The 13,254-nt window shown below is 47.9% G+C and overlaps 1 protein-coding gene across 1 annotated transcript in view; it reads right to left on the bottom strand.

Annotated features, from left to right (window-relative positions):
• PTPRG (protein tyrosine phosphatase receptor type G) overlaps positions 1–11,704 on the bottom strand; it is a 377,855-nt gene extending 366,151 nt beyond the window's left edge. Inside the window, exon 1 of the mRNA XM_048957891.1 lies at positions 11,342–11,704. Within this exon, the coding sequence (XP_048813848.1) occupies positions 11,342–11,426 (85 nt within the window). The 5' untranslated portion in view covers positions 11,427–11,704. The remainder of the gene's footprint in view (positions 1–11,341) is intronic.
• Positions 11,705–13,254: the final 1,550 nt, after the last annotated feature.

The following is a 13,254-nucleotide window of genomic DNA, read 5'->3' as shown; positions in this document are numbered from 1 at the left end:
AGCACCACGTACCCATCTTCACACCAAGAGGTTGAGCAAACACCAAAAGCTTCCACATAAAATCATCTTCTTTTCCATAGCAGGTGGCCAGTCCTTTCTGAGAATGCTTTTCCTTAAGACAAACTCATTCTTCCCATCTGATAGCAACAATGGTGTCAGCAAGCCTTGCCAGTGAAAGCTGAACCTCCATCAGCTGCCATCAAGGGCAACCATTACGCAGCAGTGTGCTCATCTCTGTCCATTCAGGAACCCCATGCTGCAGGCTGAACAGGACTGTTTTGTGCAGCCTGTGATCAACCTACCAGCACAGCAACACATCCTGTTTTGGACTCCTCATCACAGCATTACCTTCAGACTTTTACTCTAATTTTATGCTCTGGTTTACCATCGCTTTATCTGCGAAGTACCAACAGTGCTTCAGTCTCAATTCCATGCTGAATTTGACCCAGGTTAATTGTTATTGCTGGCAATCTGCTAGCTGTGTGGTAAAAGAGCCAGCTGACAACATGACAACAGCTTCTTACATGAATTAGTGAGATGCAGACACAACCAAGCCAAGGACTGAAGGCACAAAGATCCAGACTCCAGTTTTTCCACTGGAAGCCATCCCTGCAGAGTGCTGCCCAAGCACGCCAGGGGAAGGCTGTGCTGCCCTGCCAGTGCTGCTCTCCTGGGTCACAGCTACCCATTCAGCATAGCTTCCCAAGCATATGCTTCCTCTCCAGCTGGTTTTAAATTACTTCTAACTGCCAAATATTCTTTACTGCATTTACTTCCCAGCGATGATTTAAAATAAATGTTTATTTTTAAATCATATTTGACATTTTATTAGGTACACTGGAAAATAAACCCATTCCTACATATGCAAAAATTAGGAATTAATGAGATCTGGCAATTATCTTGATGGAATGAACCAAGTGACTTAGTTGCACATACAGAGTTTTACTAGAAAAAAAGCCTGCTCCAGTAGTTTAAAAACAAATGAAATTGCTTCTTATTGATTTTAATTTAGGTTGAAACACTAGCTGTCTCTCCAACAAAACCAGAAATGGAAACAACTATAAATGAGTACAAGACGCGATAAGATCGACAGATTCTCAGGCAATCTAGAATAGAGATGACCTCCAGCATAGATGGTAGTTAAAATATGACAGCATATGTATGGATCGATAAATAAGTTTGCATTTGTCTCAGCACCAAATGCTGTGGAGATGCATGTCTTTTTCTCTTTGTTACTCTAAAACGTTGTCCAATTAAGCTCTACTGGTTTTTTTACAGATCGGCTAGATTCTAATTTACAAATAAAATCAAGAGAAGCAATTAAATGTTAAGTACTATCAGCATGTTTCCCCAAGTGATGCACATGTGCAACAGAACAGAAGTAGTCCAATCTTGATACAGAAGGCCAGGTTACAAATTGAAATACATTTGTATTATCATTACTTGCAGGCTTCACGCTCTAGCAAGTAAGAACGCCGGGCACCACGCTCCCCTTCTGTGCACAGCAGAGGCTGACCAGGAGCTCACACAGCCTGCAGCAGATGCACATAAATGTTATTTCTGCAAGCACGGACTCAGAGTAGGAGCAGCCCAGTGCTCATGGTGAAGGAGCAACCAGGTGCTAAAGGGTGCACACAAAGAGCACTGACTGATGCTGGAAGGGGCTCCTGATGATGGCCATCACTTCTAATGTCAGTGAAAGCCTTGCTGGCAAGCTGCCCCACAACTCCTCCAGCTCCCAAGGCTGCACACAAGGCCAGGGCCTGGCCCACCCTACTCTCTTCCTGAAGCAGGGAGGACATATTGGCTACAATCAACAACAATCAAGTTTATGAACCTTTCATCATCCCAGAACTTGATCCAATATTAGCTGATAGCAATGGATCAGATCTTATCAGCAGATTTTGCTGAAGGCCCAAAGGTTGGAACATTGGACTCCCTGACTTACATCAGTCATAGACATCTCTCCCTTCACAGATGGGATCATATTAACAAGAGGAAAAGCGATCTACTCTCCCCGTCTGGTGCACAGTACAGCTTGCCCAAGACAACCAGGGGCAAAAGCTGAAAGCATCCAAGGAAGGACAGCTTAATGGAAAGAGAGTCATAGCAACAGGGCACCAGATCCTAACTCTCACAATGAGCTCAATACCTGCTTCCTCCCAGCCTACATCCACTGGAAGAAAATGAAGATATTAGAAGAAATGCTATTTCTACCAAAAACAGCAAGATGATTAACAATAAGGGGGCAAGGGAATGAATGGGGAAAAACACCTTCCTAAGCAATCCATCACCTCCTTAGGGTTACATCCAAATGGCCAGCTGTTCCTTGAGTTCCAGTTGAGGCTCAGTGGTATCTGCATCATTACGAGATGCACCAACATCTCCTCCCTTACAAATTGCTTAAGGGGGAAAAAAAAAACGAAAACAAAAACAACAACACACACAGGACAGAGCAAAAGACAAATTTAAGACATTAAGATCACAGAGTACTACTGTTAGAGTGGCCTGTCTTTGTAATGGTAAAGTTGCCTGTCTAGCTTTAATGAAGTCACTTTTAAAAAAAATACAGAGATCTATTCAGAGTTTATTAAAATGAAGATAAAAACAACAAGAATTAGCAATCCGGGCCACATCCAGTGAACAGCAGACTACTTTGTTCAGCACTGGCTCTGATAACCATCTAGAAGTCATGCTAGGCAAACAATCAACGTAAGCCTTCTTGCTGTGGCAGAAAAATAGGCCACTAGAAAACCTTGGACAAACAGAAAGGGCAGCAGCATTGTGCATACCAGATATGAGTAAGAGCCACACTTAGCTCTGGTGTACACCCTTCTAAAAATAAGTTGCATAAAAACCTGGAGAAAAGTAAAAAAAAAGTCTGTAAAAATTATTCAAAGGCTGGATAAAATCTGATAGCAAGAGGCTTGTGCAGCTCAGGTCACTGAGTTAATCAGAAGGACACTGCGATATGGATTGATTGCCGTAAGTACTTTCATGGGAAGAAAATACCAGAGGGCTCTTTCAACTGGTAGAAAAAAGTAGAAAAGATACAGAACAGTTATTAACACAGCTCTGTGCATGCAGGTTCAGCTTTGCACCTAGCATCCGCTCAGTTACTGCGGAATGATAATCACAAAATATTTGCAGTAACCACTTGTTTGGTGTATTCATTTTTGATGGCTGTTTTATTCAATGGAAAGAAGTTGGGTCAGGCTTCAAAACAGGCATAAAGCAAATAATCCCTATTACATAAAGGCATCTGTTGACAGCAAATCTCACACCTTCCTTTGCAACAGCCACAACTTTGGTCAAAGAACAGAGTACAGCCCACCACAATGACTCCAAAGGCTGCTGTGAAGACGAGCATCCCTCTAGAAAGGCAGGATTTTAACAGAAGGACTACACATCTCAGCTTCTCACCCAAAGAATCACACAGACGTGGTTCTACATTTCATCACACAGCAAAAGAAAGACCCCCCCATGAAGTACAGAGACTGTACCGAAACCATGCACCTTTGACAAAGGCAGCCGTGGAAATACTGTAAAGAACAAACAGCCATTTTTCAGAACAATCACAGGAGGGCTTTGGCAGAAATCCTCACCTGACAAAAACTGCCACAGAAACAGTAGCATCAATGGTGCTATTACAATTTGCAAAAGCTGAGGACCTACCATTATGTTAAGATAAAACACTGTAAGCTTGCAACATTTTACGCCCCAGGTTTACAAAGATAACAATGAATTAATTCACAGTAAACAAAAGAGAAGCATTTTACAATGCATAAACAAATTTGTAAGAAACCATTTAAAAAGTCACAGCTTCCAAGAGTACTGTCACCGAGCCTGTGTTCTTAACACTTACTTAAATAGCTAAAACTGCACAAAGGTGTTGCGCTGGAACACAAACAGATCTACAGAAGCCATATATAATCTGATGCAAAACCCTGGGGCAAAAGAAGAGAAGGAAAATAAACAACTAATTTTAGAACCTGAATACTCCATTAGCAATTCTCACCAATTAAAAGATGATGCAACTGCTGTCAACAGGCAAATTTTAGTTGTACGTTGTATTTAAATCGGTGTTTAAAATACAAAACACACAGGCTCCAGCACTGTAATAATAAGCTTTAGTTACTTGTAGCTTGAGACCAACAACCAGAAAAGTTCCACCCTACCTCTCATTCCATCTACAAATGGATGCAATGTTTCAGAGACAGTTATGCCACACAGACCTCATTTCCACTTTGACTGGAGCACGACCTTACTACAGACTCCAGGAAGCTGCAAGAACAGTAGGAATCTAAATACCAATGAAAGTCAATAGAAAAAAATCACGGTTAAACTCATATGTGATAGTAACATACATCTGTGCTTAATTATTTGAAAGCTACTGCCCATCTTTGCTGTTTGGGCTTGAAGTTTCCCACTGGAGTGAAGGAGGTAGAAAACATATCCAGCCACAGAGACTGAAGATGCAATAGGCATCAGAGGCAGCAGTCTCACACTGAGGTTCACAAAGCTGAGGCTGATTTGGACACCCATCCGCTGAAAACAAACAAACACCACACTAAACTTGCTCTAAGATGATGTGCAATTCAGATACTTTAAAATAGATAGATTCAATAGGAGAGCATCTTCTAAGCATACCAAACAGTGACTCAAAGAGCAGTGGTCCTCGGTGCTGCAGGGGTTTCTGCATGAACACCTTTCTGTTTTGGAAATCAAACAAGGCCCGAAGAAAGCAAGTACCAAGACAGAAGAGTTTCTGTGTACTTCTTCAGTAGAAAAACAGCCTATTGAGTGTGCAGGGTGCAATTGATTTTGCCTTCCTACCTTGCTTGCTTACTCATTTCTGCTTGCTGCAAAGGCCTCTTCCAGCCTGGGACAGCCAACCCAGCTTTCCTACCAGCCTGAGAGGAAACAGCCACTGAACTCCAGGTCTAAGACAGCAGGCTGCTAAAAAACAATCCAAATGGTAGATGCTTTTGCAGGAGCAAACAGCCAAGGCAGTGCTGTGAATAAAGCAGGTATTAGGTTATTTCAGGTTATTTTCAGTGTCGCTCCCAAGCCTCCTGCAAGGACAAAGGATGGAAGAAGCGAAGGAGGGAAAACTGAACAACTGCCCGCTTTGCTTGCGAGGGGTTATCAGATAGCTGCCCCTTAGCAGCAGCAGAATAAACCAGCTCCAACAGAAGAACTGTAACAGACACATTTTATTTCTAAAAAGAGAACAAAACAGCTGCCACAAGACCAAATAACATCCCATGTTCCGCTTCAAAATACCAACGCAGCTCTTCAGAGCTCAAGGTCTCATTCATTACCTATCTGCAAGCTGAGAAAAGGATTTTTCAAAGCAGCTTTCCTCAGCTAAGTATCCAAGTCTCAAAACACCTAGATTTTCTTTAGAAAGGCCTCCATGCTATGAATGCAAAGTCCCTCGAAGCAGACACTGGCACAGGATAAACATATTCAGGCATCACTGCAGCGTTTATGCATAGAAAAACTGCAACATCCACGTCAATTGAGATTTTGTGTGTCAGTTCTGCTGGCAGGTGCACGATGCGGTCAAGTTTCAGGTTCTAGAAAATGGTTCATCATTATTCAAATGACTTGATAATTAAGAACACTAGTACTTCAACTCCCAAGCAAGCTTAGAGATGCGTAATAAAACCACATTAAAAAACAACGAGGCCACGTACCAGCTGATTTTACTTCAACCATAGCTCTCTCAAAGACTAATTCAAATTGCTCAAAGGTGAGCCCATTCAGCGTAATAAAGACATATCTTACAGTGATTGCATCAATTATTTTTTTTTCCTGCCATGTTCTCCCCCCTCCCTCAATCAGATGTGGAGATTATTCTCCTCCACTGGTTCCCAAGAGTACTGCAAAGAACCAGAGAAAAGGAAAACCAAAACAGCAATACCCCCAGAAATATCTCAGTACCTTCACTGTTTTGCTCACATTCTTTGCCCCCATTCATCTGTTCATTTTCTGGGTGGGAAGTGTCTCTGCGTAGGCTACCAACATATTATAGCTCAAGGCAAAACAAACAAACAAAAACAAACAAACCAGAATCCACTGCACCCCAGCAGCTGTTCAAAAACAAGAAGTGTACACAGAAAGGCAAGTACCTCAAGGCACAGCCAGCGCAGCCCTGTTACCCAAGGATACACCTGTCCTCACTGCAGTGCAGTTAGGCTGCTCTGTGTGTGAGCAGTGCTGAGAGGGAAGGAAGGAAGGAGCCATGCTGACTTACCTTGGGTCAGGTACAGTAGGAATCTGGTAGGCTACATGGATTACAAGCCCCAGCATTACCACAAGCTACCATGTAATGGGAAAGGTAAAGGATGGGACAAGCGGGAACGGCTTTAAACTAAAAGAGGGGAAATTCAAGTTAGATGTTAGATAGAAATTCTGTACTCAGAGGGCGGTGAGGCAGCAGCACAGCTGCCCAGAGCTGTGGGTGCCCATCCTGGAGGTGCTCATGGCCATGGATGGGGCCCTGGGCAGCCTGAGCTGGTGGGGGCAGCCAGCCCATGGCACGGGGTTGGAGCTGGGTGGGCTTTGAGGTCCCTTCCAATCTAAGACATTCTATTATAGCTATTGCCATCCTCTTTCTCTGCTCTGCTTTCAAACACCCCACATCTCCACTAAGCCAACATAGGTTGATTCCCCATGGCAGTCCACGGAGTCGCATCCCTGCCAGCCCAGAGCAATACAACTTGGGCCTATAGGTTTCACTTGGAAGGAACATCAACAGGAGGTTATGAGGTAAATAAGGGAAATATCTGTAAATGTACATGGGTAGCTAAAGCAGTCTTCAGAAGAGATACGTAAAAGCACAGACTAACCTACACTGGGCACATCTACACCCTCAGATGCCTGAATACCTTTCAAGAATTTTTGTTTTCACATGAGATTCCACTTCCAAAAATAATTAAAGTTTGATTCTAGCCAACAGTTTAAGTACCACAGCACGTAAATGTAAATAATTACAGTTTGGTGAATGCACAGCAGCAACTCTGATCTTTAAAAATGGAAGGACAGCAACTTGGGCAAACAGAAGTAAGTATCATTTTTTCCGTAATTTCACAGATTAATGTGATATATTAGCTAAAGAACAGTACTATTACGGTACCCTTAGGCTTTAGATCACATCATGCCACATGTTCATTTGGCTGCTAAAGAGCAGCAACCAAATGATTAGCATTTTTTCCAAGGATAGTAGAGATTAATAGTCTGAAGTCATTTCTTTAACTTTACCGTGAAACCGAAACACTGAATTTAGAGCCAACTTTAATAACATTATTTCAGAAAATCCCAAGTTAGTCCTTGAGTGCTGATCAAGAGGTGAACAGGGTCCTCACTGTTATCTGGATTCGCTGTAATTGGATACAAACCCCAACCAAACTCGAGCATCTTGATAACAGCACAGCTTTAACTAAGGGCATACATATAACTAAAGACACCACTTCTCTTACTAAAGGAACAGAAGCTGTGAGCAAAGCCACCACCCTACTGAAATCAATAGGTGTTTTTCAGCAATTTCCCCAAATCTCCTTGTGCTTCTAGTTCTAGGTTTAAAAGGCGAGCGAAGAGCTTAACACTGGTTTCTTTTTTGAGCTGTACTAAAGCTCTTCGTTTCCCATCACTCAGCTGTTCCAGCTCTCAGGCAGAGGAGCAGAGGTGACAGGGTAACCCTTCACAGAGCTCAGCAGGCCCCATCTGCTCAGCAGAGATTCCCAGTGCGATACAGGAGGGACAGTGAACAACAAGATAACACCCACAGTAAGAGCCTCACTGCTCTGATCAGAACATACTTTTTCTTTTTTTAAATTTCAAAATCCTTCTTCCCCATTTCCTACATTTCCTAGTGAAAAAGGAGAAGAACTAGGGCATGAGATAACAGCCAGAGACACCCATGCATACAGGCATGAGCTTCCCTTCCTCTCCCAAGCACAGCAGCATCCCCAGCCTAAACATACACAAAGCAGAATCTCTTCAATGCCCAGATGTGACTAAATTCCAATTACCCCTTGCTTGCATTCATTTACTTTTTAGCAGTGCCTCCCCTCCTCGAGGCCTCTTGTTCCCTTCCCTAACTTCGGGGTTCTCTCGCTGCTCTCCGGCTGTCAGTGCAGGCAGCTCTTCTGACTGCCTGAGGACCCCGGAAAGCCACATCCTGGCTGTTAACCACAACTCAGCTCCTGCAGACTGCATGGACAGCCAAGCTCTTCCTGAGCTGCCCCCAGAAGTGTGCCAGCCGGCTCGGCTCACACAGCCTGGGAAGGCTCATTCCACATTCTTTATCTGCAAGGACTCCATTAGCGGCTTCCCGGAATGCAAAGTGTATTTTAAGAAGGAACTGAAAATAAGGGATAATTAAAATGTAAGAAGTGTCATCTTCATAAAAGCCACAGGACTAAATAAAGTCTTGGAGGGCCCTCTCCTGTACATTCCGTATTTCTCTACGTGCACAACACACCTTCCTCTGCAAAACCTTGAGCAAACAAAGGCAGTCCTCTCAGCACCTTGACAGAACAGCTAAAGTAGCATTTGATTAGTTCATAAGAAAAGCTCTGAGGCTATTTTTTCCTCCAGGCAGAAAATAGTTACAGGATTACCTCTCGACTTGGGAGTATGAAGATTCAAAAATCCAAAACCCATTTACAGACAAGCACCAGGAGGGCGACAATTTCATTCATTAAGACAGAGCTAATCTAGGTTTGTGCATCTTGTCAAAGGAAAAACCAACAATTATCACCCAGAGATGACAGGACTGTCACAGCAACAGCCACAGATGAACAAAGGTGCACTTTTTCCTTTACAAGAAAGTATTTATCTCTCAGCAGAGCACTGAGAAACTACATAGAAAGGTATCACAACAAGATTACTATTTACGTCTTACTGATTCTTGGTGCCGTGAATTTAGATTAATGAGCAAACAGACCCCATGGAAACCACCTCTTCTACCTTGTCTTGGTTTGATTTATTAAGCAATGCAATTACCAGTGACAAGCCCACAGAGAAATGCACTGAACTTAGCAGTTCAGGAACAGCAAAACCTTACCTATCTGTGTGCGCAAGGATGCTTCCTTCCTCTGAGTGCAACCAAAGGGACAGCAACACACGCACCTACCTACACAGTGAGCACTGACTGCAATCCTAATGAAAGAATACTGCAAAGGCTTGTTTGGAGAGTGGTTCGTTTATTTTTTTGAAGAAAAATTACCCTTTGTGCTTCTTCACAAAGTGAGTTAGAAGGGAGAAAGCAAACAGCAACTTCTTATATTTAATGAGAGCTGGATACAAAGAAGAGGGAGGAAAGGTGCTTGTTGCTTAGCATACAAAATAACAACACCTCAGCTCCTCGGGAAGCTGTATGAGAGGAACTGAAACACTTGCAGGAGACATGAAGTGGTTAATAACGGCTGGGATTCCCCGCCAACACAAATTCCAATGATTTGCCATTGGATGCTGTCAGCACCAATGTCCTGTTCCAGTCCACTGAGATCCTCCCTGCAGCTTCCCTGCCTCAGGCATCTCCCATGCATGATCAGAGTCCAGAGCGCATCTACGCCACACACACACACACTCACACACATACACACACACACACACAGGCACCCCAGGAATTGCTGCTTTTCAGAAGAAGGCATGAAAGAGCAGCAGAGTCACTGTGGTCTGACATGATGTTGTCTGGACGAGGAATAAATGCAATCTGCACAACAGCCTACTTCCCAAGCAAACCCTTAGCGATGGACAGCCCTGAGACAGCCCCAAGTATTACACAGCTGTTTTACAGCTCTGGCATTGAAGAGCTCACCTACACACAGCAAACAGCCACAGACCTGCTCCCCCTGATAATCAAACCACAATGCAAATATTAGCAGGCTCAAACACCGCTGATCAAAATCTGCAAGTCTCACAGTATTGTCACATTAAGCCTACATTGCAGCTTGTTTTCCTCAAGCGTGCCTACAGCCTGCCTTCTAGATGTAATTACTGTGCAATATATATCAGAACCAGAGAGAAAGGCTTCACTCTGAGGGCTGGAATTGAGAAGAAATCAATACAAAGGAGATAAATGTTTCTTCAAGAGCTGCAGAGGTATTAACCCTCTCTCCAGCTTATTTTCTTCTCGCTTCCAATCATTTTACCATCCGAGAAGCTGCTGGAAAGACCGGGATGTGGCAGCTCTACCTGCTCAGCTCTGCACTTGAGGTTAGAAAGAAATAAAAATGAAGTGTACTTAAAAATTTTAAAAAAAAAATGTGGAAGTTGCTGCGACGCTTTGAGAACTGCAGCCTCGCTCCCGCCGGCACACGCGGAGCAGCCCACAGCTGGGCAGCGGCAGCAGCACGCGGGAGGAGCTGCGGGGCCACGATCCACGGCCGGTCCCGTACCGAACACGAACACACGGCGGGGAGCGCAGCCCACCATGACCTCCACGGGAGGGTGGCGAAGCCGGGAAGAGAATAAAGAAACTACGTGGGGGAGAGAGGCTCGGGGTGGGGTTAAGGCGTTTTCAGGACGACCCTGAGGACTGGGGGCAGCCCGGCGTACGGGTACGCGCCCAGCAGCGCGCGGCGCGGAGCCGAGGGGGCCCGGCGGCTCAGCCCGAAACAGCGCGGCCCCGCGGGGGCAGCGGCGGCGACAGAGCGCCCCTGGTGGGGAGCGGCGGCACCACGGCCCGAGCCGCGAGCTCCCCCGGGCCGGGGGCGCTGCCGGGGCCGCGGATCCCGAAGCGGGGCGCGGAGAGGGAGCTGCGCTCGGGCGGGCGCGGAGCGCGGCCGCCGCGTTTCGGCGGAAGGCGCGGGGGAACAACGAAGAGCCGCCGAGAGCGCGAGGCGGGAACGCGCGGGAAGGCGCTGAGCTCCTCAGCCTGCGGCCCGCATAGCCGATTCCCGCGGGGCGCGCGGTGTCAGCCCCGGCGCGGAGCGGGAGCGCGGCTCCGCAACCCCGCCAAGGTCAGCGCGCGGCGCGAGCGGGGCAGCTCCGCGGACACGAGTGGGGCGGTTTGGGCTGCGCACCGCGCGGAGCGAAGTTTGCGGCGGGGGAGAGGAGGAATCGGGGCGCCGGTCCCGCGGCTCGACGGGAGCCCTCGGGCAGCCCTCCGAGAGCGGGGAATCGCCCGGGGACCCCCCCTCGGGCCGCCCCACGTCGCGGCGACCGCGCTGCAGCGGAGAGGGGAACGCGGCAGCGCGGAGCTCAGCCCCGGCGCTCGCGGGAGCGCTGCCCGCAGCACGGGGAACGCGGCCTCAGGGCTCCCGTCGGCACCGCGGGGGTCGCGGGCACCGGGATTCCCCCCTCACCGCCGGGCGCTCTCACTCACCGGGGAAGCACACCACATCATGGAGCACGGAGCTGGTGATTTTCAAGAAAAAGATCCACCAACACGGTTGCAGTAGCCTCCGCATGTCCAAAGCCGCACATCGAAAGAGGGGAGAGGGGCTAAAACAATTAACGCGCAGGGAAATTAAAAAAATAAAAATTAAAGGGGAAAAAAAAAAAACCGAAAAAAAGGGAGGGGAGAAGAACAACAAAAAAAAATTTAAAAAAAAAAAACTTGTTGAAAATAAGTTTCGACCCGCGCCCCGCGATCCTTCGGGAGAAAGCAGGGGGCTGCTGCTCGCCTCCTCAGCGCGGAGAGAAGCCCACGGCCGCGGGGCAGGCGGGCGGCGGCGCGCCGGAGGGCGCGGGGACCCCGCGCGGCGCAGCGCGGGGCGGGCGGCTCGGGGCGCTCAGGCGGGCGGCATGCCGCGGAGCGGGAGCTCACAGCCGCCTCCGCGCACGGGCGGGCGGGCGGCGGTCAGCCGGGGCCCCGGCGCGCTCCATCCTGCCGTACAGGAAGTGGCGGGCGAGCCCGGATCCTGGCGGAGACTTTAAAGCGGGGCGAGCGAAAGGGAGAGGGAGCGCGGCGCGGCGATGAGGAGAGGAGAGGCGAGGAGAGGCGGCGGCGGCGCGCCGGGCGCCCCGGAGGCGCGCCCCCGCCGCCCTTAAAGCGGCCGCGGTGGTGGTGCGGGGACGCGCTTGGCCGCGGGGCCCCGTTCGTGTGCGCGCCCCGCGGAGTGCGAGTGCTCTGGGGTGCGCGGAAGGGAACGGAGGCGGTTTGCCGTTTGCACTCTTACCCCGGCGGCGTCTGTTTGGAGTTACTCGTGCCATTACGCCGCTTTCCGTGCTCGCTGCAGGAGGCGGGGGTTCGGGATGGGTGTCCCCCCGGCACCCCTTCCTCCCTCTCCCCCCCACTGCTTTGTGCATTGGGGGTATCTCCGAGGGTGTCTGTCTCCCCGAAATCATGCAGCTCCCCTCCATTCCCCCTCAGTGCTGTACCGTACTGGGTATGCTCAGAGCCCCCCCCAAAAAAAATCCTACAGCATTTTTTTTCCCCATCTAACTCTGTGCTGTGTATTGCCAGCAATCCCCATCAAAATCACACGGCTTTTTTTTTTTCTTTTTTTCTTTTTTTTCTTCCCCATCACTCTGCATCATTCTGGGCATTGCCAGAGGTCAGCCACAAAATAAGACAACTTTTTGTTCCCTAGTTCTGTACTGGGCATTTTCAGAGAGCCCCCATCCCAAACAATCCTACACCCCCACTCTCACCTTCCCCCCCCCAAAAAAAAAAAGTTCCCACATTTTCGTTCACTCAGTAATATATATCGTTCTGGGAACTGACAGAAGTCCCCCACAAAATTACTCCTGTTCCTCCCAGTGCCCTACACATGAGGTATTTCCAGAGCCTCCCTCAAAAATGAGGCAGATTTTGCAACCAGGTGAAGCCTGCCCCCACGTGCTCCATATCCAAGCCCTGACCTGCAGCTCACCCCCAACAACAGATTCTGAACGACCGATAACTTTGTGCAGGAAACAGAAACAGAAAATGGTGTGAATTCAGGATGAAGAGATGGTTACTTGTGCTTGGTGTTTCCTGCCGCTGCTGTGGTCTGCTGGAGCTTAAATTTCATTCAGAAGTAGTTTTGTCTGTTTCTTTGGTAATTATTTCCATTAAAGAGATTGTGTTTCAGAAGGGAAAGGGTTTGGCAGGGGTTTATCAGTGCGTGCTGCGCTCAGCTCTGGCGCTGTCATTTGCTGTGACCGTCTCCTCTTCACTTACCTGAGAGCCTCCTGCATGCTGCATGCTCTGGTGTTCCAGAGATGGGGGCAGGAGGAGAAGCAGAGTAAGGAAATTCAGGAGTCGTGTTCGTTCAGTTCAATGGCAGTGATTTTCCCTCCCCCAGCCTCAAC

This window comes from Lagopus muta, chromosome 11, assembly GCF_023343835.1.
Source record: "Lagopus muta isolate bLagMut1 chromosome 11, bLagMut1 primary, whole genome shotgun sequence".
NCBI classification, from domain to species: Eukaryota; Metazoa; Chordata; class Aves; order Galliformes; family Phasianidae; genus Lagopus; species Lagopus muta.
The sequence above is the reverse complement of the archived record's forward strand: the minus strand, read 5'-3'. Positions and strand labels throughout refer to the sequence as shown.